The sequence below is a fragment of the Dendrobates tinctorius genome, unplaced genomic scaffold (assembly GCF_039654945.1).
Source record: "Dendrobates tinctorius isolate UK_male_01 unplaced genomic scaffold, ASM3965494v1 ptg000196l, whole genome shotgun sequence".
Lineage (NCBI taxonomy): Eukaryota > Metazoa > Chordata > Amphibia > Anura > Dendrobatidae > Dendrobates > Dendrobates tinctorius.
Window position 1 is genome coordinate 21601787 of NW_027361863.1, and position 26408 is coordinate 21628194.

Below are 26408 nucleotides of genomic sequence, written 5' to 3' on the forward strand. Positions count from 1 at the left end.
TTAAAAAAAAAAAAAACCTATATACTCACCTTGTCTCTGCAGCTGCAGCTGCTGCTCCTCAGCGTTGTCGGCTCTGCACAGTGACTGTTCAGGCAGAGGGCGCCTGCTAACTAGGTCATGGCGCCCTCTGACCTGAACGTCACTGCCAGAGGAAGCAAGACAGCAGAGCGACGCGCAGCGGTGGAACAGGGGACAGGTAAATATGGCTCCCTCCGCTATACTCACCTCTCCTAGCATGTCTCTTGCAGCCCCCGTGCTTATTCCATCTTCTCAGGGCTGTTCTTCCTGCTTTCAGCCAGGGCCGGACTGGGACTGAAAATCAGCCCTGGCACACAAACCAAAGCAGCCCACATACAAATCGCTATTCTTAAATAGTAAATAAATGTATCTTCCATGCAACCTTTTCTGTACAGCTTGTAGGTGAGAACAGTAAGGCCTCTTCCACACTTCAGTTGCTTGACGTCAGTCAAAATCCGCCAGGTTTATAAAAAAACGGGTCCGCCTTTTTTTTGGTGGATCCGTTTTTTTTTTTTCCCATAGACTTGCATTAGCGGCGGATTATGACTGATGGTCGTCCGTTGCATCTGTTTTATGACGGATTTGTTTGTTTTTTAGCATCTGCCATCTGGAGTAGACAGACTAGGGAACCTTTTTTTCAGGGGTGGACCCACTATTTTAAACTGCGCATGCCCGGAACATTTATTCTGTCATGCATTTTAACCCCAAATTCCGTTCTGGCAGTGGCGAATCTCTCTCTCTCTTCTCTCTCTCTTCCGGTGCATTCTTTTTTTGCATAGCGGAAAAGGATCCGTTTTTTCACACTTTGGGGGTTTGCAACTGATGTCAAACAACTGAAGTGTGAAACAGGCCCAAGGGAGTTCAATAGGTGAAAAACGACTTTTTCTTTAAAAGTTGGGAGATACAGCATTCTGTGACCGCGCCTATGCCCCGTGACCCCGCTGGCAATTTTTGGTTTTGGAAGGGGGAATCATAATTAAGACGTCTTCTTGGGTAAGTGGCCAATCCAGGCCTGCTTTCAGCGGTCATGTGGTGCCGCTCATTACATATGCGCATATGTAATGAGCGGCACCATGTGACCGCTGAAAGCAGGAAAAACAGCGCGGAGAAGATGGAATAAGCACGGGGGGGGCTGCAAGAGACATGCTAGGAGAGGTATGATCTCCTACACCTCTGCCCGGCCGACCCCCGGTATATGACTCGTGTATAAGCCGAGAGGGGGACTTTCAGCCCAAAAAAATGGGCTGAATATCTCGGCTTATACGCGAGTATATACGGTGTATATATATATATATATATATATATATATATATATATATATAGTGAAAGTCACATATTCCATCTGTGCTGTCCTGCAGCCGGGGTGACTCCTATCAGGGCAGTGCATGATACTGACCACTCATGTCAGTTGCTCTGAGGCACAAGGAGATTTATGGCAGCTGATTTGCATTGACAGACGCCTTCTGAGCTGTATAAAAGTTCAAGCAGCCGCCACAAATCTAGTGTGCCTCAGATACAAGAAAATAAACCATCCAGGACTTGTCAGGAGGGGAGCAGCATCCTTCCCCCTCCTCACTGCACAGACACCTCAGGGCCCCCGAGTTCTTACTCACAGCACTGTCTTGTCCTGCTCCTGTCCAGCCTGAAAAAGCTGGTGCTCTGTGGTGACCTCTCTCCTGCAGACACACAGGGAGCAGTGTGGGCGGGTCAGCTGCAGTTTGCTGGAGGATGCTTAAAGCTATGGTCTCCTTGCAACTACAGTGCAGCTTAGGCCTGTTTACACTTCTGTTTGTTTCCATCAGTCAAAATCCGCCGTTTTGCGAAAAAAACGAATCCGTTTTTTTCCCATTGACTTGCATTAGCGGCGGATTTTGACGGATGGTCATCCGTTGGATCCGTTTTTTGACGGATCCACCAAAATTTTGGCGTCCGCTTACTTGAATCGGACAATGAAGCGTTTTTTTTCTCTGCACGGATCCGCTTTTTCACACTGAGCATGCTCGGAAGAATTTCCTGTCCAGAAATTTAACCCCAAATCCCATTCTGGCGGCAGGAAAAATTCTCTCTCTCGCTCTCTCTCTCTCCTTTTCCAGGCTGCGGTTCCTTTAAATTTCCGACTTCAGCGGATCCGTCAAAACAACGGTCCAGTGGCATACGTTGTGTCACAACGAAACGGATCCGTCTTTTGCATTTTTTCACAGATTGCAACTGACCAAAAAAACAGAAGTGTGAACGAGGCCTTAGCTACATCAGTGAGCTGCGCATGCTGACATAGTTAACACTGGCAGAAGCTCTGGGTGAGGGTGGGCCCCCTCAGAGCAAGGGGCCCGAGGTGACTGCCCCCTCTGCCCCCCTGCTAGCTACTCTACTGAGCCCATTAATGGGACTATATTGAGCTAGAAACCAGCCCTGGCAGCATGTGATTTAAACCGAGAACACAGAAGTGTGAATTCATGGATTAAGATAAAAGAGCAGCCCAAAGTAAAATTGGATATTTAATCGCCTTAGGAGCCCACTGGACAAAACTCTATATACACAATGGATATACATATATAATGGTCAGGTATGCAATCACGTATGCAAATACAGATGGTAGTACAATAAGTGTGAAGAGATGATACAAAAGTCAGTTACCAGTTGGATGCTAGACTTTGGTGCTGTGCAGCCACATGGTAGGTATGAAGTGCCAGCAGTTTACGGTTTCTTGCAACACAATAAACCAGAGTGACCTCCCCTTGAAGACAATGCTGGGCCACAACCTTGCACAAGCAATTAACCCCTTGGCAGGTCATGACTCACTTCCTTTTCTATTCCTGGGATGATCATAGTTTCCCTCCCCGTGGGTCTGGTAGCTGAAACTCCAAAACCTATGATGGATCATAACTTCTCAACAGGAAGTCGTAGGGAGGCGGTTTTGGCCCCATTTTGGACGGGCTGAAGTTACGCTGGGACATCAAATACTGCTTCACTACCTGACTTCTACTAGATGTTCAACATAACTCCCCATCCCGGGGTGCTAGAATGGGTCAAGACTAAGGAGTGTTCTTGCTGTTCCTGCGATCTTGGAAATGTGACCAGTATACGGCTAGGACATACAATAAATCCATATGAAATTACGGCTCCTCTCTGGAGGGTTTCTTTAAAGCCGTTAAACAGCTGTTGAGCAGCTTGAGTTCCCAGCAAGGGTTTGTTCTGGCCGAAAGGCAAACACAATTCTAGTATGTATTAAGAGATGCATAGAGTTTAGATCACATAAAGTAATTATCCCCTACAACTCCTTGATCAGATCGCATCTGGAATACTGTGACCAGTTATGGGCAGCACATTTTAAAAAAGACTTTGAAAAACTGGAGCAAGTTCAGAGAAGAGCGACCAGGATGATGAGTGGACTACAAAGTATGTCCTACGAGGAATGGTTAAAGGATCTGGGAATGTTTAGCTTGCAAAAAAAAGGCTAACAGGAGACTTAATAGCTGTCTACAAATATCTGAAAGAATTTCACAGTGTAGAGGGATCATCCTTATTCTCGTTTGCACATGGAAACAAGAGAAGCAATGGGATGAAACTGAAAGGTAGAAAATACAGATTAGATGTTAGAAAAACTTTTTGACAGTGAGGGTGATCAATGAGTGGAACAGGCTGCCTCGAGAGGTGGCGAGTAGAGATGGACGAACCCAAACAGTAATGTTCAGTGTCCATACCGAACACCTATTATTCAAGCATGGACACTGAACACGGACTTCACTGGGAAGTCCGTGTTACTGTTCGGGTTCGGCCCCCCGAACACTAGGTGTTTGTCGCGCTATAATGTGCATGACAGCACGGCAAACACTGCTTCTGATTGGCAGTAAAATCATTACCACTGGTCAGAGAGCTGTGGTTTCTACGCTGTCAAATATATCCGGATTAGGTCCACGATGGTCAAGTAATTGGCCCCGGCCAACTGATCAAGCAAGTCATCGATGCAAAGCATTGGGTACGCATTGGTGACAGTGACAATGTTGAGCCCTTTGTAGTCCACGCGGAACTGTGGACAACAACCTAACCACTAGGCATAAAAAAATGAACATTTATACAGCACAGATAAAATGAAAAACTCCATTTTCGCATATGTGGGCAAGTGTGCGTGTCGCACAGCCTGTCCTGCCTGCATATACTGCACACGTATTCCAATATTTCTGCCTGTTGCTGTACTTATTTTGAGCTATAGCTACCAGTTTTTGGTGCTCATCTTGCATTTGGTGCCATGTTGAAAAAATTATTGCTTTCATTAAGAGAAACTAAATATGATACCTTTTAATGGCTAACAAAACTCAAATAAATGATGTTACAAAGCAAGCTCTTGAGACTACTTATGTCTCTTGATCAGGCATGGTATAAATGGACATGCTGCAGTCTGGAAAGACAAGTCACATATCTGTCTCCGCGGGTGAGCCACGTTCGTCTGTGCATGCATAGTGGGCATGGGATTTCTTGAAATCCCATCCACTATGCTGTAACATTTGGACACTGCAGGTTGGACGCTGTGCAAGTACGCAGCGTCCAACCGGCAGCGTTTACTTATCGTGTGCACATACCCTTAAAGTAATCAAGATAAGTATCAGAAATATATAAAGAAATATAACAGCACACCTAAAACAAGTGTACTCTAGACTATAATGGCTATAAGACACTTATTGAATTTAAAAACCTACAAAAAAATGTGTGTAACCAGAATAAATATAAAAATATATGTTTATTATAACATGATTGTAAAAGACAATTATTAAAAATAGGGTAAACACTATTTAATATAAATATAATAATGTAATATATATTATCTGGATTCTATTCACTTAAAATATGTTTATTGGTAATTGCAAACATTCATACATTATATACAATTCTTTGATGTTCAAGATCTGATTTGCAGATAGAAAAAAAATTCCCAAATTGATAACGCAAATATGGCTTCTCCTCTGTATGAATTCTCAGATTATTAATAAGATCTGATTTCTGGTTGAAATCTTTCCCACGTTATCAACATGATAAAGGCTTCTCTCCTGTGTGGTTTCTCTGGTGTCTATGAAGATGTGATTGAAGGTTAAAATGTTTCCCACATTCTGAACATGAAAAGGTTTTCCTCTTTGTGTGGTTTCTCACATGTGCAGCATAATATGATTGATTTGTAAACCGCTTTCCACACTCTAAGCATTAATATGGCTTCTAATCTGTGTGACTTTTCTGATGTCTACCAAGATCTGATTTAAACGTAAAACATTTTCCACATTCTGAACATGTATATGGCTTCTCCCCTGTGTGACTTCTGTGATGTCTAAGAAGATATGATTGTGTTATAAAACGCTTCCCACACTCTAAGCAGGAATAAGGCCTGTCCCCTGTGTGAATTTTCTGATGACTAACAAGATGTGATCTCTGACTGAAATATTTTCCACATTCCGAACATGAAAACGGCTTCTCCCCTGTGTGAATTCTCTGATGTATAACAAGAATAGATTTTTTGTTAAAACATTTTCCACATTCTGAACATGAAAATGGCTTCTCCCCTGTGTGAGTTCTCTGATGAGTAACAAGAGATGATTTCTTGTTAAAACATTTTTCACAGTCTGAACATGAAAACGGCTTATCTCCTTTGAGAGCACATTTCATACCCCTTCTGTTATTTTTTCTTTTCCTTTTAGTCTGTGATGAATCAGAACATGAGGGTATATCTGGGATAATGGCATGTGCTTCATGTGTAGCTTGTGAGATATCAGGATTTTCTCTCTTAAAATCTGATGTCAGTTGTCCCTCTGAGCTCCTCTTACAGTCATCTGCCAAAAATTGAACAAAATTTGACTATTTATGAATGATAAACCTTTAATCCCTTCACCTCCAAGCCTAATTTCATCTTCCTGACCAGGTCAAATTTTTACAATTTACAACGCTTCAACGGATCCCACTGATTCTGAGATTGTTTTTTCGTGACATGCTGTAGTTCATGTTAGTGGTAAATATCGGTCTATATGATTTGAGTTCATTTATGAAAATATTGAAAATGTTACAAAAAAATTTGAAAATTTTCATCTTTTCCTTGTTTATGCCCTTAAACCAGATTGTTACACCACGCAAAATAAATAAATAACATTTTCCACATGTCTACTTTACATCATCATCGTTTTTGAAGCATAATATTTTTAATATTTTTCTTAGGAAGTTAAAAGGTTTAAAAAGTTTATAGGCAATTTTTCATTTTTCCAACAAAACTTACAAAACTTTTTTTTGGGACCACATCACATTTGAAGTGACTTTGAGGGACCTATGTGACAGAAACCCCCCATAAGTGACACCATTTTAAAAACTGCACCTCTCAAAATCGCATTCAAGAATTGTATTAACCCTTTTGATTCTTCACAGGAAGTAACCAACGTGGAAGGGAAAAAAATGAACATTTTCATATTTCCCACAAAATATTTTGCTTTAGTCCCAAATTTTGAATTTTCACAAGGGTAATAGGAAAAATGGACCATTCAATTCATTGTGTTATTTCCCCAGAGTATGCCGATACTTCATATATTGTGAAAACTAGTGGTTGGGTGCATGGCACAGGTCATCAGGCAAGGAATGCCATTTGACTTTTGGAGTGCAAGATAAACTGGAATAGATAGCGGACACCATGTTGCATTTGTGAAGCCTCTGATGTGCCTAAACCGTGGAAACACCCCCATTTTGAAAACTACACTCCTCAAGGTATTTATTTAGAGGTGTGAGGAGCACCTTGAATCTACAGGTGCTCCACAGAATTTTATAACGATTTACCACTTTCTGAACATCCATATGGTTTCTCCCCTGTGTGACTTCTCTGATGTGTAAGAAGATATGACTGAGTTGTAAAATATTTCCCACATTCTGGGCATAAATAAAGCCTCTCCCCTGTGTGAACTCTCAGATGACTAAAAAGATGTGATTTCTGATTGAAAAATTTCCCACATTCTGAACATGAATATGGCTTCTCACCTGTATGACTTTTCTGATGTCTAACAAGATCTGATTGAAACTTAAAACATTTACCACATTCTGAACATGCATATGGCCTCTCCCCTGTGTGACTTCTCTGATGTCTATTAAGATATGATTGAGTTGTAAAACGTTTCCCGCATTCTGGGCATGAATATGGCTTCTCCCCAGTGTGAATTCTTTGATGACTAACAAGATGTGATCTCTGATTGAAAAATTTCCCACATTCTAAACATGAATATGGCTTCTCCCCTGTGTGAATTCTCTCATGTGTAACAAGAATGGATTTCTTGCTAAAACATTTTCCACATTCTAAACATGGATATGGCTTCTCCCCTGTGTGTTTTCTTAGATGTATAACAAGATGTGAACTATTTCTATAACATTTTTCACATTTGGAACAGGAATATGGCTTCACCCCTGTGTGTGTTCTCTGATGTATAAGAAGAGATGATTTCTTGTTAAAACATTTTTCACATTCTGAACATGAAATTATGTTATCTCCTTTGAGAACTGATGAATATTTAATATCCCTTCTGTGAATTTTACTTTTCTTTTCAGTCTGAAATGAATTAGAAGAAGAGGCAGTATCTGGGATATTGACATGTACTTCATGTGTAGCTTGTGAAATTTCAGGATTTTCAGCATTAAAATCTGATGTCAGATGTCCCTCTGAGCTCCGATTAAAGTCATCTGCCAAAAATTTAATCAAATTTGATTATTTATGAATAATAAAACTTAAAAAGTGCATTGCTATTTTACTAACATCAGTCCATCACACGAAAAACAAGCCATCTCACACCAAAATAGACAGAAAAATAAAAAAAAAAAGTAAAATGGATACACAAAAAAAATTTTTCTTTTACAAATTTCAGAATTTTTCTTTAATGACTAAAATAAATTACAAACTATACAGGTTTGGTATCACTGTAATTGTACTGAATTATTTTACCATAGGAACTGAGTTGAGGGATTTTTTCCAGTTCACCACATTTGGACCCCCCCCTCCATTTCCAGTGCAATTGATGGTAATGTATTATTTAACACTTCATCTTGTCCCACAAAAAACAAGCCCTCATACAACTATGTCCCCAAAAATATAAAAAAAATTGTGGCTTCTGAAAGAATAAGAAGAAAGCACAAAATAACAAAAATTAAAACGTGCTGTGACAGTAAGGGTTAAGGAATGGATTAATTAAGATATTGCACAATATAAAATGAGAGTAATATGCAATTTAATTAAAACAATTAGGGCTGAGAATTCAGATTTCACAGCTATTTGTCTATTTAGAAAAACTAAGTTGCTGTGGTGCAATCATTTTTTCATATAGTTCTTTGTTAAAATTAATCATACGCCTTGAACTTTTCAACTTTTATTTTTCCACGCTGCAATAACAAACTTAAATGTATTTTATTGGGATTTTATGTGACATACCAACACAAAGTAGCAAGTATTTGTGAAGTGTGAAGGAAATCCTTCCATCTTTGGAAGAAGGATTGAACAGTGCTCCGTGAGATGCTATGAGCTTGGGCTATTTCTATAACCTAACCCTGCTTTACTCTTCTCGACAACTTTATCCCTGACCTGTCTGGTGGGCGCCTTGGTTTTCATGCTGCTGTTTGATCCATAATGTTCTCACACAAACCTCTGAAGCCTTCACAGGACAGCTGTAGTTATACTGAGAAGAAATCACACCCAGGTGGACTCAGTTTTCTAATTATGTGACTTCTGGGGGAAATTTGTCACTAAGGATTATATTTACGGGTATCAGACTATTGAGGCTGAATAAAAAAAATTAATATTAAAACTAACAAAATAATTACAAAATCATGTATAATTTCCTTTACATTATTATTATTTACTAGATGGTGGCCCGATTCTATCGCATCGGGTATTCTAAAGTCTCTGTTAAAATAAAAAATAGTTATATACTCACCTTCCGACGGCCCCCGGACTCTTTCTCTCCTCTCCATGCTCCCGGCATCTTCCGGTCCCAGTAATGCTTTACACGAAACACTGCTGATGACGTCGCCCTCACGTGAGAGTGACGTCATCTCCGGCCCTTCTCGCTAAGCATCACTGGGGCCGGAAGATGCCGGGAGCGTGGTGTGAGGCGGGACAGAGTCCGGGGGCCGTCGGAAGGTGAGTATATAACTATTTTTTATTTTAACAGACTCTAGAATACCCGATGCGATAGAATCGGGCCACCATCTAGTGTATTATACTCCTGTTACACCCCGAGCTGCTGTCACTGTTATGCTGTTACCTAATGTATTGTACTCCAGTTACACCCAGAGCTGTTGTCACTGTTCTGCTGTTATCTAATATATTGTACTCCAGTTCCTCCCAGAGCTGCAGTTACTGTTCTGCTTTTACCTAATGTATTGTAGTCCAGTTACACCCAGAGCAGCAGTCACCGTTCTGCTCTTACCTAATGTATTATACTCTTGTTACAGCCAGAGCTGCAGTCACTGTTCAGATCTTACCAAATGTATTGTACTGAAGTTAAACCCAGAGCTGCAGTCACTGTTCTGCTCTTACCTAATGTATTGTACGCAAGTTACACCCAGAGCTGCAGTCACTGTTCTGCTGTTACCTAATGTACTCCAGTTACATCCAGAGCTGCAGTCACTGTTCTGCTGTTACCTAATGTATTGTACTCCAGTTACACCCAGAGCTGTAGTCACTGCTCTGCTGTTACCTAATGTAGTGTACTCTAGTTACACCCAGATCTGCAGTCACTGTTCTGCTGTTACTTAATGTATTGTACTCCAGTTACACCCAGAGCTGCTGTCACTGTTCTGCTGTTACCTAATGTATTGTACTCCAGTTACACCCAGAGCTGTTGTCACTGTTCTGCTGTTATCTAATATATTGTACTCCAGTTCCTCCCAGAGCTGCAGTTACTGTTCTGCTTTTACCTAATGTATTGTAGTCCAGTTACACCCAGAGCAGCAGTCACCGTTCTGCTCTTACCTAATGTATTATACTCTTGTTACAGCCAGAGCTGCAGTCACTGTTCAGATCTTACCAAATGTAATGTACTGAAGTTACACCCAGAGCTGCAGTCACTGTTCTGCTCTTACCTAATGTATTGTACGCAAGTTACACCCAGAGCTGCAGTCACTGTTCTGCTGTTACCTAATGTACTCCAGTTACATCCAGAGCTGCAGTCACTGTTCTGCTGTTACCTAATGTATTGTACTCCAGTTACACCCAGAGCTGTAGTCACTGCTCTGCTGTTACCTAATGTAGTGTACTCTAGTTACACCCAGATCTGCAGTCACTGTTCTGCTGTTACTTAATGTATTGTACTCCAGTTACACCCAGAGCTGCTGTCACTGTTCTGCTGTTATCTAATGTATTGTACTCCAGTTACTCCCAGAGCTGCAGTCACTGTTCTGCTTTTACCTAATGTATTGTAGTCCAGTTACACCCAGAGCTGCAGTCACCGTTCTGCTCTTACCTAATGTATTATACTCCTGTTACAGCCAGAGCTGCAGTCACTGTTCAGATCTTACCTAATGTATTGTACTCCAGTTACACCCAGAGCTGCAGTCACTTTTCTGCTGTTACCTAATGTATTGTACGCAAGTTACTGCCAGAGCTGCAGTCATTGTTCTGCTGTTACCTAATGTATTGTACTCCAGAATATGTACAGGACTGTGCCTGTGTAATGTGCGATGCAGCAGTGATGCCTTTAACGGCTGTAATGTGCCTGTACAATAAGCAATGCAGCCGTGTTGCCGCGACGACTAAGCAACTGTCGCTGATTGGTTGCGGCAGTTAAGCTGCGACCAATCAGCAAGGCAGGATTTCCATTACAGACAGACAGAATTAGACAATTATATTGTAGATTCTTATAGCGCCATTTATTCCATGGCACTTTACATGTGAGGAGGGGTATAAATAATAAATACAAGTACAGTAATCTTAAACAATACAAGTCACGACTGGTACAGGAGGAGAGACGACCCTGCCCGCGAGGGCTCACAGTCTACAACGGGATGGGTGAGGATACAGTAGGCAAGGGTAGAGCTGGTCGTGCAGCGGTTTGGTGGATCGGTGGTTACTGCAGGTTGTAGGCTTGTCGGAAGAGGTAGGTCTTCAGGTTCTTTTTGAAGGTTTCCATGGTAGGCGAGAGTCTGATATGTTGTGGTAGAGAGTTCCAGAGTAGAGGGGATGCGGGGGAGAAATCTTGTGTGCGATTGTGGGAAGAGGAGATAAGAGGGGAGTAGAGGAGATCTTGTGAGGATCAGAGGTTGCGTGCAGGTAAGTACCGGGAGACGAGGTCACAGATGTATGGAGGACTCAGGTTGTGGATGGCTTTGTATGTCATGGTTAGGGTTTTGAACTAGAGTCTTAATGGGGAGCCAGTGCAGGGATTGACAGAGGGGAGAGGCCGGGGAATAGCAGGGGGACAGGTGGATTAGTCCGGCAGCAGAGTTTAGAATAGATTGGAGGGGTGCGAGAGTGTTAGAGGGGAGGCCTCAGAGCAGGAGGTTGCAGTAGTAGTAGCACATTTCATAATACCGTATATACTCGTGTATAAGCCGAGATTTTCAGCCCATTTTTTTGGGCTGAAAGTCCCATTCTCGGCTTATACGCGAGTCATATATGGGGGTCGGCGGGGGAGGGGGGAGTGGGGGTTGTCAGTGACCATACTCCCCCCTCCTGGCAAGGACTCTGCAGCCCCCCTGCTTCCCCCCATGATCTCAGCGTCCCAGCTGTTCCTGCATTCAGCAGTCACGTGGTACTGCTCATTAAACTCATGAATATGCACATATTTAATGAGCGGTACCACGTGACTACTGAATGCAGGAACAGCTGGGATGCCGACATCATGCTGGAAGCAGGGGCTGAAGAGACCATGCTCCAGGAGGTGGGTGAGTATGACGGGGAGGACGGGGAGCAGAGCAATATTTACCGGTCCCTGTTCCATCACTGTCTCCCGGTCCTCTGGCTGTAACATTTAGCGGAGGGCGATGACGTAGTCAGTGCGCACCCTCTGCTAACGTCACTGCATAGGACCCGGGAGACACCAATGGAACCGGGAACGGTAAATATAGCCAGTGCCGGGGGCCTGAGCCAGCGGCGACACCGGCACCTGGCCCCCAGCGACGGAGAGGTGAGTATTTCTTTTTTTTCTTTTATATAGCAGCAGCGGCAGCAGCAGCACATGGGGGGGTATTTATGTATGGAGCTTCTACTTGGGCCACCATTAACCCTTGTGCAGCACATGGGGGGGTATTTATGTATGGAGCTTCTACTTGGGCCACCATTAACCCTTGTGCAGCAATATATGGGGGTATTTATGTATGGAGCTTCTACTTGGGCCACCATTAACCCTTGTGCAGCACATGGAGAATATTTATGTATGGAGCTTCAACTTGGGCCACCATTAACCCTTGTGCAGCAGAATATGGGGGTTATTTATGTATGGAGCATCTACTTGGGGCCACCATTAACCCTTGTGCAGCATGTAGGGGGTATTTATGTATGGAGCTTCTACTTGGGACACCATTAACCCTTGTGCAGCAATATATGGTGGGTATTTATCCTTGGGGCATCTTGTTGGGCCACCATTAACCCTTGTGCAGCATTTTATGGGGGTATTTATCTATGGAGCACCTTTTTGGACCACCATTATCCCTTGTGCAGCACCACCCTCGGCTTATACATGAGTCAATAAGTTTTCCCAGCTTTTGTGGCAAAATTAGGGGGTCGGCTTATACGTGGGTCGGCTTATACACAAGTATGTACGGTACTTGCTATTTAGTGTTGGTATTTCACAGAAATTCTCAATAAAATTCATCTGAGTTTGTGAGAATAATGTGAAAAAAATGTGGAAAAGTTCTTGCGTTATGAATGCATTTTCAAGGCACTGTATTTCGCATCTGCCTGTAACTACTGTAGCCATAGAGAGCTATAGGTTCCCTGTACTTTCACCATTTAATTGCTGCTGTCAATCTGCATGGTCACCGCCTTCGACAGTTCCCTGCTACATGGTCGCGGGGAGGCAATCAGTTGATTGCCTTTTTTATTACTATTGAATAAATGGATGGTTATGGCAGTTGGGGGCCTTGCGGAAAGCCCCCGCTACCACCTTCTTGGATTTCCAGTGAATCCCAGCTCATGGGTGTACTTCATAGAATACTGTAGTATTAAAATATATAGTATAAGTGATCAGACGATTGCAGATTCAATAATAGAGAAAAATGAGGAAAAAAAAAATTGTATTTTCACTCATTAAAAATAAAGCAATAAAAAATAAACATGTATGCATGGTATCGCCACATCTGTAAAAGTTCAATCAAAATATTAATATTCACCTCATCTGTTTTGCCGTAATGAGAGATTAAAAAATGACACCAGAATTTAGTTTTTTTTGGGTTGCTGCAACAATAAGAAAATACAATAAAAAGCACTAAAGATATTGTATCTACCCCAACATTTTTTCAATAAAAACGTCAGATCGCCAAGGAAAAAAAAAAACAAAACACAAGATTTCACACACCTCCATCGACCGGAAAATGAAATTGTCAAGTTATTTAACCCCTTAAGGACCAGGGGTATTTCTGTTTTTGCGTCTCTGTTTTTTTTTTATCCCCTTCTTCCCAGAGCTACAACTTTTTTTTTATTTTTCTGTCGATATGTCCTTGTGATGGTTTGTTTTTTTGCGGGACTAGTAACAATTCTATAATTTTTATTTTTTTTTGCCATGTTCACTAAATGCTAAAACTGTCCTATCATTATGATTCTCCAGGTCATTACGAATTTGTAGATACCAAGCATTTATAGGTTCTTTTTATTTAAATGGTGAAAAAAATTCCAAAGTTTGTTAAAAAAAAATAAAATAAAATAAATAAAAAGTTGCCATTTCCGAGACTTGTTGTGTCTCCATTTTTCAGGGGCTTATTTTTTGCATGCTGAGCTTATGTTTCTATTGATACCGTTTTGGGGTAGATACGATGTTTTTTTGATCGCCCGTTATTGCATTTTAATGCATTGTTGCAGCAACCAAAAAAAAAACCGTAACTGATTTTATTTTTGTGTTATGCCGTTTACCGATCAGGTTATATATTGATAGATCGGGCAATTACGGACGCGGTGATACCAATTATGTGTTTTTTTATTGTTTTGATTTGAATGGGGCAAATGGGGGGGGTAATTTAAACTTAACATTTTTTACAATTTTTAAATATTTTTTAAAACTTTTTTTCACTTTTTACTTGCTTCAATAGTCTCCAAGGGAGACTAGAAGCTGCAATGATCTGATCGCATGTGCTGGAGCCCTGCTCTGCGCAGCAGAAATGCTCACTTGCCATGAACGTCGACCACAGGGTGGTACTCATAGCTACCCCGCAATGGCAACCAAAGGAGTCTCCTGAGGACCCTGGGTAGTCATGACGACTCATCAGCGACCCGTGGTCATGTGACATGGGTGCCGATGGGCGTGGTTTGAGATGAGCTTTCGGTGCATGCATGTTAAATGCCATTTTCAGAGATTGACATCAGCATTTAACATGTTAACAATCACGATCCAGCAGAGACAGTTAGGGGCACGTGACAGCTGATGAAATCAGCTGTCATGCCGGAAAAGGTGCAGGCTCATCAGGTTGAGGCACGCTATGACAGACACTGCACGTCATTGGGTGTCAAAGGGTTAATTTTAACAAACATAAAACAAAATTAAAAAATTAAAATTAAAAATAAAGAGATAAATATGCAAGTTTTAATAATAATCATAATAATCTTTATATAACGCCAACATATTCCGCAGTGCTTTACAGTTTAACAGTTTAAGTTTTTGAATGGCTGCGATCATGCTGGCAGACAGCTGCTGGCTGGTATTAATAGCCTGGGAAGGGTCCAAGGATATAGCCCCCCCAGGCTAAAAACATCAGCTCTCAGCCACCTCAGAAATGGTGCATCTTATAGATGCGCCAATTTTGGCACTTAGCCTCGCTCTTCCCACTTGCCCTGTAGTGGTGGCAAGTGGGGTAATATTTGTGGGGTTGATGTCACCTTTGTATTGTCAGGTGACATCAAGCCCACGGCTTAGTAATGGAGAAGCGTCCATAAGACACCTATCTATTACTAATCCTATAGTTGTATGGTAAATAAAGACACAGCCAGAATAAAATCCTTTATTAATCTTAATTAACCATACTTATTACGTCGCCTAATCCCCGACTCCCTCACCTCCTGCAACAAAAATAAAATATTATACCAACATATAATACTATCCTGTCCGCCGTAGTCCATTTACCGAGTCTCCCACGAAGATCTCACACGTAGAACAGTCACATCGGAAGATGTGACTGCTCTACCCGGTCTCCAGTGATACACTGACAGGAGGTAATATCTCCTGCAGTGTATCACTGAGCCGCCATGAGAGTTCACCGGAGTTCATCACTCCGGTGCTCTAACTTTACGGCAGTACCGCTGTGTGAGAATTTTCCCACGCAACGGTGCCGTAAGTGACAGCACGGAGCCGATCAGCTGATACACTGCGGGGGGCGATTATCTCCCGCCAGTGTATCACCAGTCGGGTAAAGCGGTCACATCTCACGATGTGACTGGTCTACACGTGAGATCGCCATGGGATAATCTGGATTACCTTGGACTACGGCGGCCAGGGAGTATATGTTGGTTTATTATTTTACGTTATTCTAGGAGACGAGGGCGTTGGGGATTTGGGGTGCGGTGAGTATAATGTGTTTATATTTCTATGTGAATATGTATGCATTATGTGAATAAAGAACATGTATGTAATTTTACTTTTTCTTTTTTTTTTATTAACAGTGAGCACAGGTGCCAGCAGATGATGATACTCTCCCATCAGCTGCACTTGTTGTCACTGTTATCAGTGACACCAGATAGATAAGGGAGCAGTAGTCTCATAGGGCCAAGCCTGCTTCACCGCTATGGGTCACAGTCAGCTGCGGAATCACGCTGACATCTGCCAGCATGATCCTGCAACGCTGTGACCGACAATACTGGCAGTAGAATAACCGCACACGCAGACACCCGCAAACACACAGACACCTGCACACAGCCATAGCATGTGACGAGCATGGCAGCGCTAGGTCTTAAATATACCTGATGACGCTGTGCGGCCAGGCAATCACTGTAATGCCACAACCAACATGGCTGCGGCATTACAGTGTGTGGCAGACAATCCCTGCATGTTCACTGGCTCTCTAAAGAGTGCCAAATATGCAGGGCGGGGACACGAGTAACCCCAGAAATACTTGCGTGCTTTGAGCATAGCGAGCACTGCGATGCTCAGGCGAGCACCGAATAGTGGCGAGCATGCTCGATCATCACTAATAGTTACATGGTAAATAAAGACACAGCCAGAATAAAGTCCTTAGTTAATCTTAATTTACCATACTTACTGCATCACGTAATCTCCAAATCCATCGATCTCCTGCAACAAAAATAAAATAATAAACCAACATAAATACTCCCTGTCCACCGTAGTCCATTTACCGAGTGTTCCACGTGTAGAACAGTCACTTCGGGAGATGTGATCCTCTACTTAGCCTCCGGTGATACACTGAGAGGAGATAATCGCTCCTGCATTGTATCACTGAGGGTTTACCGGAGTTCGTGCTCTCACTTAAGGCACCGCTGCGTGAGAATGTTCTCACGCAGCAGTGCCGCAAGTGACAGTATGAACTCCGGTGAACTCTCACGGCGGCGCAGTGATACAGTACGGGAGGGATCACCCCCTGTCAGTGTATCACCGGAGGCAGTGTAGAGCAGTCTCATCTGCCGATGTGTCAGTTCTACACGTGAAATTGCCGTGGGTAACTCTTTAAATGGACTACGGCAGAAAGGTAAGTATATGTTGGTTTATTATTTTATTTTTGTTGCAGGAGACGCGGGCGTCGGGGATTAGGTGTTTGCTGAGTATGAATGTTTTTGTTTTGTTTTACAATAGAACACAGTCACCGGATGATGGGACTACTATCCCATCATCGGCTCATGATGTCACAGTTATATGTGACAGCAGACATAGCTGGATGGGAGTAGTAGTCCCATCAGACGATGCCTGGCTACACACACACATACACCCGCAAACAGACACCCACAGACATGCACATATTCTCCAGTGACACAAATTATCGGCTCGCACATAGTCTATGCCCAAACACACTCTCCACCCACACACTCTTCCTCCTTTCCCTTCCGCAGCATTTTTGTCACCAAAATCCGCAGCAAATCTGCAAACTTTTTTTACCCCTGCGGTTTAGCTGCGGATTTGACTGACTCAATGTTAGTCAAAGGGTGCCGAAACGCTGCAGATCCACAAAAACAATTGACATGCTGCGGAAAATAAAACGCTGCGAATCAGTGCGGAATTTACGCAGCATGTGCACAACAATTCTGGATTCCCATTGATTAACACTGCTTGAGCTACCCTTTGTGGATTTGATGCAATTCCGTGCGGAAAAAACCCTCTGGATCCGCCAAAAAATCCACAGCGTGTGCACACAGCCTAAGAGTCCAACTGGAGCTGAAAATGCTCAATTTATTAACTGAATTTTACAGCCATTCTGATATTTGTTTTCAAAACAAATACACCAGCTTCCCTAGGTCTAAGAGATCTATTTAATAATGTAAGCAGTTTATGTTGTGAAACCTGGTGACAGATTCAGTTTAGCACACTGAATATAAAATTGTTGCCTTCAGTTGATAAATTGAACATGTGACTGTAATCTGCAATTATTAGCTACTACTCACCCGAGCCATTATCTGTAGGAATCTCCTTTTTAATCTGTTCATCACTGCTCAGATATTTCTCTTCTTTTACCATTATGTCTGTAATATTATGATGTTTGGAAACTTCATCCTGATTCAAAATCTGTGAAACAAAAATATGGTAAAAGTGACCAAATACTTGGAGACTTCACTTCGAATGGATAGATGAACAGAAAATATCATTAAAGGGTTATTGCCCCCCTCCCCACCCCATGCCCCCCCCCAAAAAAAAAAAAACAAGTGATCCCCTATCCATTGGGATACCCAGTTGATCCAGAGTTCCCATGAATGCAGTTCTGAAGCCCGTCCTGAAAAGAGCGAAGGTGCGCATGCTCAGTTTCTTTTCCATTCATTGTCTATGGGTCTAACATAAATAGCTAAGCGATGTACTTCCCAGACCCAATGACAATGAATGAAGCCGAGGTAGAGCATGCGCATCTTCGCTCTTTGCATGCGCATCTTCGCTCTTTTGAGGACAGGGTTGCAGAGCCACAGTCTCAGGGTTGCGGAGCCCCAATCTTAGGATCGATGTAGATCCTAGTGGTCACAGACCTTTAGTGATCAAGTTATTACTTATCCCATGGATAGGGAATAGCTTGTTGTTTTGGGAATAACCCTTTAATTAGCAGAATGGCCAAAAATCACATTTCCATATAAATTCAGTCTGTGAGTTCCTTTTCTCAACATTTTCCATAGACAGAAAAGTGTGAGTCCAGACAACATGTAACTATCCAGATATCTCTGGCAAAAGTACTGGGTCCAGGAAATTCTTATCTTCTCTTGCTGACAACATTTTCTTTCAAAAGGTAGAAGAAAGAACAAGAGGATCTATAAATTTAGACCTAATCCTTACCAACAGTGAGAAAATGGTTGAGGAAGTAAAGGTGGCCGGCGAGGACTCAGACTTTAAGGTTGGACTTCATAAAGGCAGATTTTAATGGACTCAGAAAGAGGGAAGGAAAGGTCCAATGGATGGATGTTCTAAAGGACAAAAATGTCCAAGAAGGATGGGAGATTTTGCTAAATGAAATACTCACCACACAATCGGTAACATTCCTGAAAAAAAAGAAGAATTTGAAGCATTTAACCCCTTAGTGACAGAGCTAATTTGGTACTTAATGACCAAGGCAATTTTTACAATTCTAACCACTGTCAGTTTATGAGGTTGGAGCTCTGGAACGCTTCAACGGATCCCACTGATTCTGAGAATGTTTTTTCGTGACATACTGTACTTCATGTTAGTGGTAAAATTTCTCAAATATACCTTGTGTCTATTTATGAAAAATATGGAAATTTGGCAAAAATTTTGAAATATTTGCAATTTTCACTCTTTTAATTTTTGTACCCTTAAATCAGGTAGTGGTGTCACACAAAATAGTTACCTTATATACTCGAGTATAAGCTGAGATTTTCAACCCTTTTTTTGGCTGAAAGTCTCCCCCCTCTCGGCTTATACTCGAGCCATATGCGCCAGGGGGTCGGCGGGGGTGTCAGGTCATACTTACCCCCTCCTGGTGCGGTCTCTGCAGCCCCCCTGCTTGTCCCATGGTCTCCCTTCCTTCAGCGGTCACGTGGTACCGCTCATTAAACTCATGAGTATGCGCATATTCATGAGTTTAATGAGCGGTACCACCTGACCGCTGGAGGCAGGAAGGGAGACCGTGGGAGAACGGGGCTGCAGAGACCACACCAGGAGGGGGTAAGTATAGGATATATTCACCTGTCCCCCGGTCCATCGCTGCTTGCTGCTGCGTCCTCTGTCAGTGACATTCAGACAGCAGAGGACGCGATGACGTGGTTAGTGCGCGCCCCGCCCTCTGCTGCCTGAACGTCACTGACAGATGACGTGGCAGACAGCAGCGATGAACCGGGGACAGGTGAATATCTCAGGTGTCTGGTCCTGAGCCAGCAGTGACACCGGCACCTGGCCCCCAGCTACGGAAAGGTGAGTATGCAGCAGCATATGGGGGCATAATCTATGGAGCAGCATAAAGGAGGCATAATCTATGAAGCAGCATAAAGGGGGCACAATCTATGGAGCTGCATATGGGGGCATAATATATGGAGAAACATATGGGGGGCATAATATATGGAGCAGCATAAAGGGGGCATAATCTATGGAGCAGCATATGGGAGCAGCATATGGGGGCATAATCTATGGAGCAGCATGTGGGGGCAGCATATGGGGGCATAATATGTGGAGCAGCATATCGGTGAATAATATATGGAGCAGCATATGGGGGCATAATATATGGAGCAGCATATGGGGGCATGATATATGGAGCATTTTATAGGGGCAGCATATGGGGGGAATAATCTATGGAGCAGCATAAAGGGGGATTAATATATGGAGCAGCATATGGGGGGCATAATCTATGGAGCAACTTATGGGGGCAGCATATGGGGGCATAATCTATAGAGCATCTTTTGGGGGCAGCATATAGGGGGCATAATCTATGGAGCATCTTACGGGGGCATAATCTTTGTGCAGCATTATATGGGGCGTACTTTGTGTGGAGCATCTTATGGGGCCATCATGAACTCTATGGAGCATTATATTGGGCTCCTGATTCAATATGGATATTCAAAAACATTTAACCTACTGATGTCTCAATTAATTTTACTTTATTGGTATCTATTTTTATTTTTGAAATTTACCAGTAGCTGCTGCATTTTCCACCCTAGGCTTATACACGAGTCAATAAGTTTTCCCAGTTTTTTGTGGCAAAATTAGGGGGGGTTGGCTTATACTCGGGTCGGCTTATACTCGAGTATATACGGTAATAAATAACATTTCCCACATGTCTACTTTACATCAGCACAATTTTAGAAACATATTTTTTTTTGTTAGGACGTTATAAGGGTTAAAAGTTGACCATCGATTTCTCATTTTACCAACAAAATTTACAAAACCATTTGTTTTAGGGACCTCCTCACATTTGAAGTGAGTTTGCAGGGGTCAGTATAACAAAAAATACCCAAAAGTGACACCATTCTAAAAACTGCACCTCTCAAGGTGGGCAAAACCAGTCAAGAAGTTTATTAACCCATCAGGTGCTTCAAGAGATCCAAAGCAATGTGGAAGGAAAAAATGAACATTTTACTCTTTTCACAAAAAAATTACTTTGGAACCAATTTTTTTTTTTATTTTCACAAGCGTATCAGGAGAAAATGGACCACAAAATTTGCTGTGCAATTTTCCCTGAGTACGACGATACCCCGTATGTGGGAGAAAGCCACTGTTTGGACGCATGGCAGGGCTCAGAAGGGAGGGAGCACGGTTTGACATTTTGAACGCAAAACTGGCTGGAATCAATGGTGGCGCCATGTTGCGTTTGGAGACCCCCTGATGTACCTAAACAGTGGACCCCTCCCCAATTCTAACTCGAACCCTAACCCCAACACACCCCTAACCCTAATCCCAACCCTAATCATAATCCCAACCATAACAACCCTAACCCTAGCTTTAGCTCAACCTTGACCCTAGCTATAGCCCAACCCTAACCCTATCTTTAGCCTAACCCTAACTTTAGCCCAACCCTAACCCTAGCCCAACCTTAACCCTAGTTTTAGCCGAACCCTAACCCTAAGTTTAAACCAACTCACTTTAGCCCAACTCTAACTCTAATGGAAAAATGGAAATAAACATATTTTTTATTTATTTTTCCCAAACTAAGGAAGTGATAAAGGAGGGTTTATTTACTATTTTTTTTTTATTTTGATCACTGTGATAGGGTTTATCACAGAGAGCAAAATGAACCAATAGGAAAAATTTCCTATTGTTGCTGGATGGCAGATCTTGGCGGGCGCACTGCGCATGCGCCCGCCATTTTCTTCCCGGAAGATGATGCCGTGGCCCGGGGGAACTTCACGGGGGGAATCAGGGACATCAGACGTATCGGGAGACCCCATTTCTCTCCTCTAAGGTGCAATCACATCAGAGGTGAGAGAAATAAAATGGGAAATCAGACTTTTTTTTGCTGTCCCTGTTATACAGTTAATATTGGCAGTTGCAACACTGGGGTCGGTAAAAACCGACCCAAATCATGTTCTCTGGGGTCTCAGCTAGCCAAGACCCCGGAAAAATTCCGAATCTGTGGGGGGGGGGCTATACACTTATTTCTCAGCGCCGTTAAAAAGCGGCGCCAAGGCACAGGTACTCCTAACTACCGCCGTTAAAAGGCATATTGGTGGTCGTTAAGGAATTAAAGAGACCAGGATGGATGAACACAGGACTTAATCACTTGTTAAAAAGTAAAAAATAAATTTATATTAAATGGAAAGAGGGAGAAATATCTGAAGAAGACTATAATGCTGTTTGCAGGGAATGCAGGGCAAGAGTTAGAAGAGCTAAAGCCAGTAATGAAGTAAGGGAGACCAAAAGCGGCAAAAAAGGATTTTGGGGGTAAGCCAAAAGCATGAAAAGATGATACAGGATTTTTACAGGATGAAAAGGGTGAAGTGGTCAAAAATTATGGTGAGAAGGCCGTACTTTTCAATTCCTATTTTCCATCTGTGTTCTATAAGAAAACAATTGTAACATCAGCTGATCTTCATGGTGCAATCGAGGGAATAAAAGAATCCATACTATATATAAACACAGAGATGGTGAGGGAACACTGAGCTAATGTACATGAATTTAAACCTCCTGGTCCAGATGAATTACATCCTAGGGTGCTTAAAGAGTTAACAGAGGAAATTGCAGAACCACTAGTCAGAATCTTTGAAAAATTCTGGAGAACAGGAGTAGTCCCAGAAGATTGGAGAAGGGCAAATTTTGCCTCTATCTTCAAAAAAGGAAAGAAGATGGAGCCAGGAAATTACTTACAAGTGAGCCTTACTCCTGTACCAGGAAAGATATTTGATCAAATTATTAACCAGCATGTATGTACATACTTGGATAAGAATACAGTAATTAACCAGAGCCAGCATGGGTTTGTAGCAAACAAGTCATGCCAGACTAATCTAATTTCCTTCTATGATTGAATCAGGGAAATGCGGTAGATATAGTACTGTATTTTCCGGCGTATAAGACGACCCCCCAACTTTTCCAGTTAAATTAGTAAATCTTCTTAATAGTCGGGGTGATCTTCTTATACGATTGTGTCATCTTATATGCCGGGTGCGGAGCAATCTTCATATGGCGGGATCTCAGATTCAGATCTCGTCCCGAGATCTCGGGAGAAGAGATCTGAATCTGAGCTCGCGCGGGCTCCGGCGGCCATTTTCCCGGAGGCCATCCCATCTCAGCAATGGAGCTGCCTGGGCCTCCGGGCTATGGGGAAATGCCGGAGGAGCTCCAACGCTGGACAGAGAGCCACCGCAGCCGCCCCCCAGCACAGCGCCCCCACGTTGGACAAACAGGAGCCGCCGCCGCCGACCCCCAGCACAGAGCCACCACACTGCTGAAGGAGGAGCCACCGCACCGCTGCCACCAATGAGGTAAAAGGGGATGATAACACCACCTACACCCTCCCTTCTTCATCAGGACCACTCCCCCGCCATATGCACTCGGCGTATAAGACGACACCCGGCGCATAAGACGACACCCGGCATATTACACGACCCACGACTTTTAAGGAGATTTTCAGGGGTTAAAAAGTCATCTTATACGCCGGAAAATACGGTATATCTCGACTTCAACAATGCATTTGATAAAGTATCTCATACTTAACAAATTGAAAAAATTAAAAAAAATATCAAGCATGGGATTGACAAGGCTATGGACAGATGATTTCATAACTGGCTCAGTGATCGTACCCAAAGAGTGGTACTAAATGGTTGCACAATCAACTGGAAGAGTGTTTCAAGTGGGGCACCACAAGGCTCTGTCCTGGCCCCAGTGTTGTTCAACATTTTTGTAAATCTAGATAAAGGAACTGGAGGTAAACTAAACAAATTTGCAGATGATGCAAAGCTAGTAGGGAAAGCTAACACTAGAGAAGACAGAGAAAGGATTCAGAAGGATCTAGATAAGCTTGAACAATGGGCAACGTCTAATATAATGGCAAGAAATGCAAGATTCTACATCTGTGCAAGAAAAGCTAAAATTACGTCTACAAAATTGGAGGGATAGAACTAAGCCACAGCATGTTTGAAAAGACTTGGGTATACTAATAGATCACAGTTTGATGCAGCAGCAAAAAAAGGCAAACACAGTTATGGGATGTATTAAGAGATGCACAGAGTCTACATCACGTCAAGTAATTATCCCCCTCTACTCCTTCTTGGTCAGGCCTCATCTGTAATACTGTGTCCAGTTCTGGGCACCACATTTTTAAAAAAGACTTTGAAACACTGAATCATAGAATCGTAGAGTTGGAAGGGACCTCCTGGGCCATCTGGTCCAACCCTCTGCTCAAAGCAGGATTCGCTAAATCATCCCAGTCAGATGTCTGTCCAGCCTCTGTTTGAAGACTTCCATTGAAGGAGAACTCACCACCTCTCGTGGCAGCCTGTTTCACTCATTGATCACTCTAAGGCTGTGTGCCCACGTTGCGTTTTTTTAAGCATTTCCGCAGCGTTTGTGCCGGATCAGACGCTGCAGAAACGCTTAAAAGAAGCTTGCTATTAAATTTAATGCATTTTTGGCATTTTGTGCCAATGCATGTGTTTTTAAACGCTCAGGAAGCACTTAGTGGCTAAAAACGCAGCATGCTCATTAATTTCCGCATTGCTGAGTGTTTTTAGCCTTTTCCAATGTTCCCAGAAAACGCACGGAAAAAAACGTGTAAAAAACGCGCATTTTTTGTGCAAGAAACGCGCGGAAATAAACCGCATGTTTTCTGGGAAGGAGATCAGTTTCCTGAGCGTTTAAAAACGCTAACGTGGGCACATAGCCTAACTGTCAAAAATGTTTTTCTAATATCTAATCTATGTCTCCTCCCATTCAGTTTCATCCCATTGCTTCTAGTCTTTCCTTGTGCAAATGAGAATAAAGATGATCCCTCTACAATGTGACAGCCCTTTAGATATTTGTAGACAGCTATTAAGTCATAGAATCATAGAATCATAGAATCGTAGAGTTGGAAGGGACCTCCTGGGCCATCTGGTCCAACCCCCTGCTCAAAGCAGGATTCGCTAAATCATCCCAGTCAGATGTCTGTCCAGCCTCTGTCTGAAGACTTCCATTGAAGGAGAACTCACCACTTCTCGTGGCAGCCTGTTCCACTCATTGATCACTCTAACTGTCAAAAAGTTTTTTCTAATATCTAATCTGTGTCTCCTCCCATTCAGTTTCATCCCATTGCTTCTAGTCTTTCCTTGTGCAAATGAGAATAAAGTTGATCCTTCTACAATGTGACAGCCCTTTAGATATTTGTAGACAGCTATTAAGTCTCCTCTCAGTCTTCTCTTTTGCAAACTAAACATTCCCAAATCCTGCAACCTTTCCTCATAAGACAGGGTTTGCAGACCGGTCACCATTCTGGTCGCTCTTTTCTGAACTTGCTCCAGTTTGTTGATGTCTTTTTTAAAATGTGGTGCCCAAAACTGGACACAATATTCCAGATGAGGTCTGACCAAAGAGGAGTAGAGGGAAATAATGACTTCACGTGATCTAGACTGTATGCTTCTGTTAATACATCCTAGAATTGCATTTGCCTTTTTTGCTGCTGCATCACACTGTTGACTCATATTCAGTCTGTGATCTATTAGTATACCCAAGTCTTTTTCACATGTGCTGTCACTTAGCCCTATTCCTCCCATTCTATATATGCTTTTTTCATTTTTATTGCCCAGATGTAGTACTTTGCATTTCTCCCTGTTAAAAACCATTCTGTTAGTTGCTGCCCACTTCTCCAGTTTATTTAAATCTTTTTGAATCCTCTCTCTCTCTTCTCTAGTATTAGCTATCCCTCCTAGCTTTGTGTCATCAGCAAATTTAATCAGTTTACCCTCAATTCCTTCATCTAAATCGTTGATAAAGATGTTGAACAATACAGGGCCCAGGACAGAGCCCTGTGGTACCCCACTTGAGACATTCTTCCAACTGGATGTGCAGCCATTTACGACCACTCTTTGGGTCCGATCACTAAGCCAGTTATGAATCCACCTAACAGTTGCCTTGTCCATTCCATACTTAGTCATTTTTTCAATAAGGATTGTATGAGAGACTTTGTCAAATGCTTTGCTGAAGTCAAGATATACTATATCTACAGCATTTCCTTGATCCACCCAATCAGTGATACCGTCATAGAAGGAAATTAAGTTAGTCTGACATGACTTATTAGTTACAAACCCATGCTGACTCTGTTTAATCACTTCATTCTTATCCAGGTATTGACATACATGTTGTTTAATAATTTGTTCAAAGATCTTTCCTGGTATAGAAGTCAGACTCACCGGCCTATAGTTGCCTGGGTCCACCTTCTTCCCCTTTTTGAAGATAGGAACAACATTTGCTCTTCTCCAGTCTTCTGGCACTTCTCCTGTTCTCCAAGAATTTTCAAAGATTATGGAGAGGGGTTCAAAAATTTCTTCTGCTATCTCCTTCAGTACTCTGGGGTGTAATTCATCTGAACCTGGAGACTTGAATTCATTTAGGTTAGCTAAGTGTTTCCTCACTATCTTTCTGTTTATAGATATCCTGGATTCTTCTATTCCCTTAATAGGACAGTGA

At 42.5% G+C, this 26408-nt stretch overlaps 1 protein-coding gene across 1 annotated transcript in view; it reads right to left on the reverse strand.

Annotated features, from left to right (window-relative positions):
• Positions 1–4734: 4734 nt before the first annotated feature.
• LOC141056301 (uncharacterized) overlaps positions 4735–26408 on the reverse strand; it is a 37826-nt gene continuing 16152 nt past the window's right edge. Inside the window, 3 exon segments of the mRNA XM_073553043.1 lie at positions 4735–5674; positions 6810–7707; positions 17771–17891. Coding sequence (XP_073409144.1) covers positions 5038–5674; positions 6810–7707; positions 17771–17891 — 1656 coding nt within the window. The 3' untranslated portion in view covers positions 4735–5037.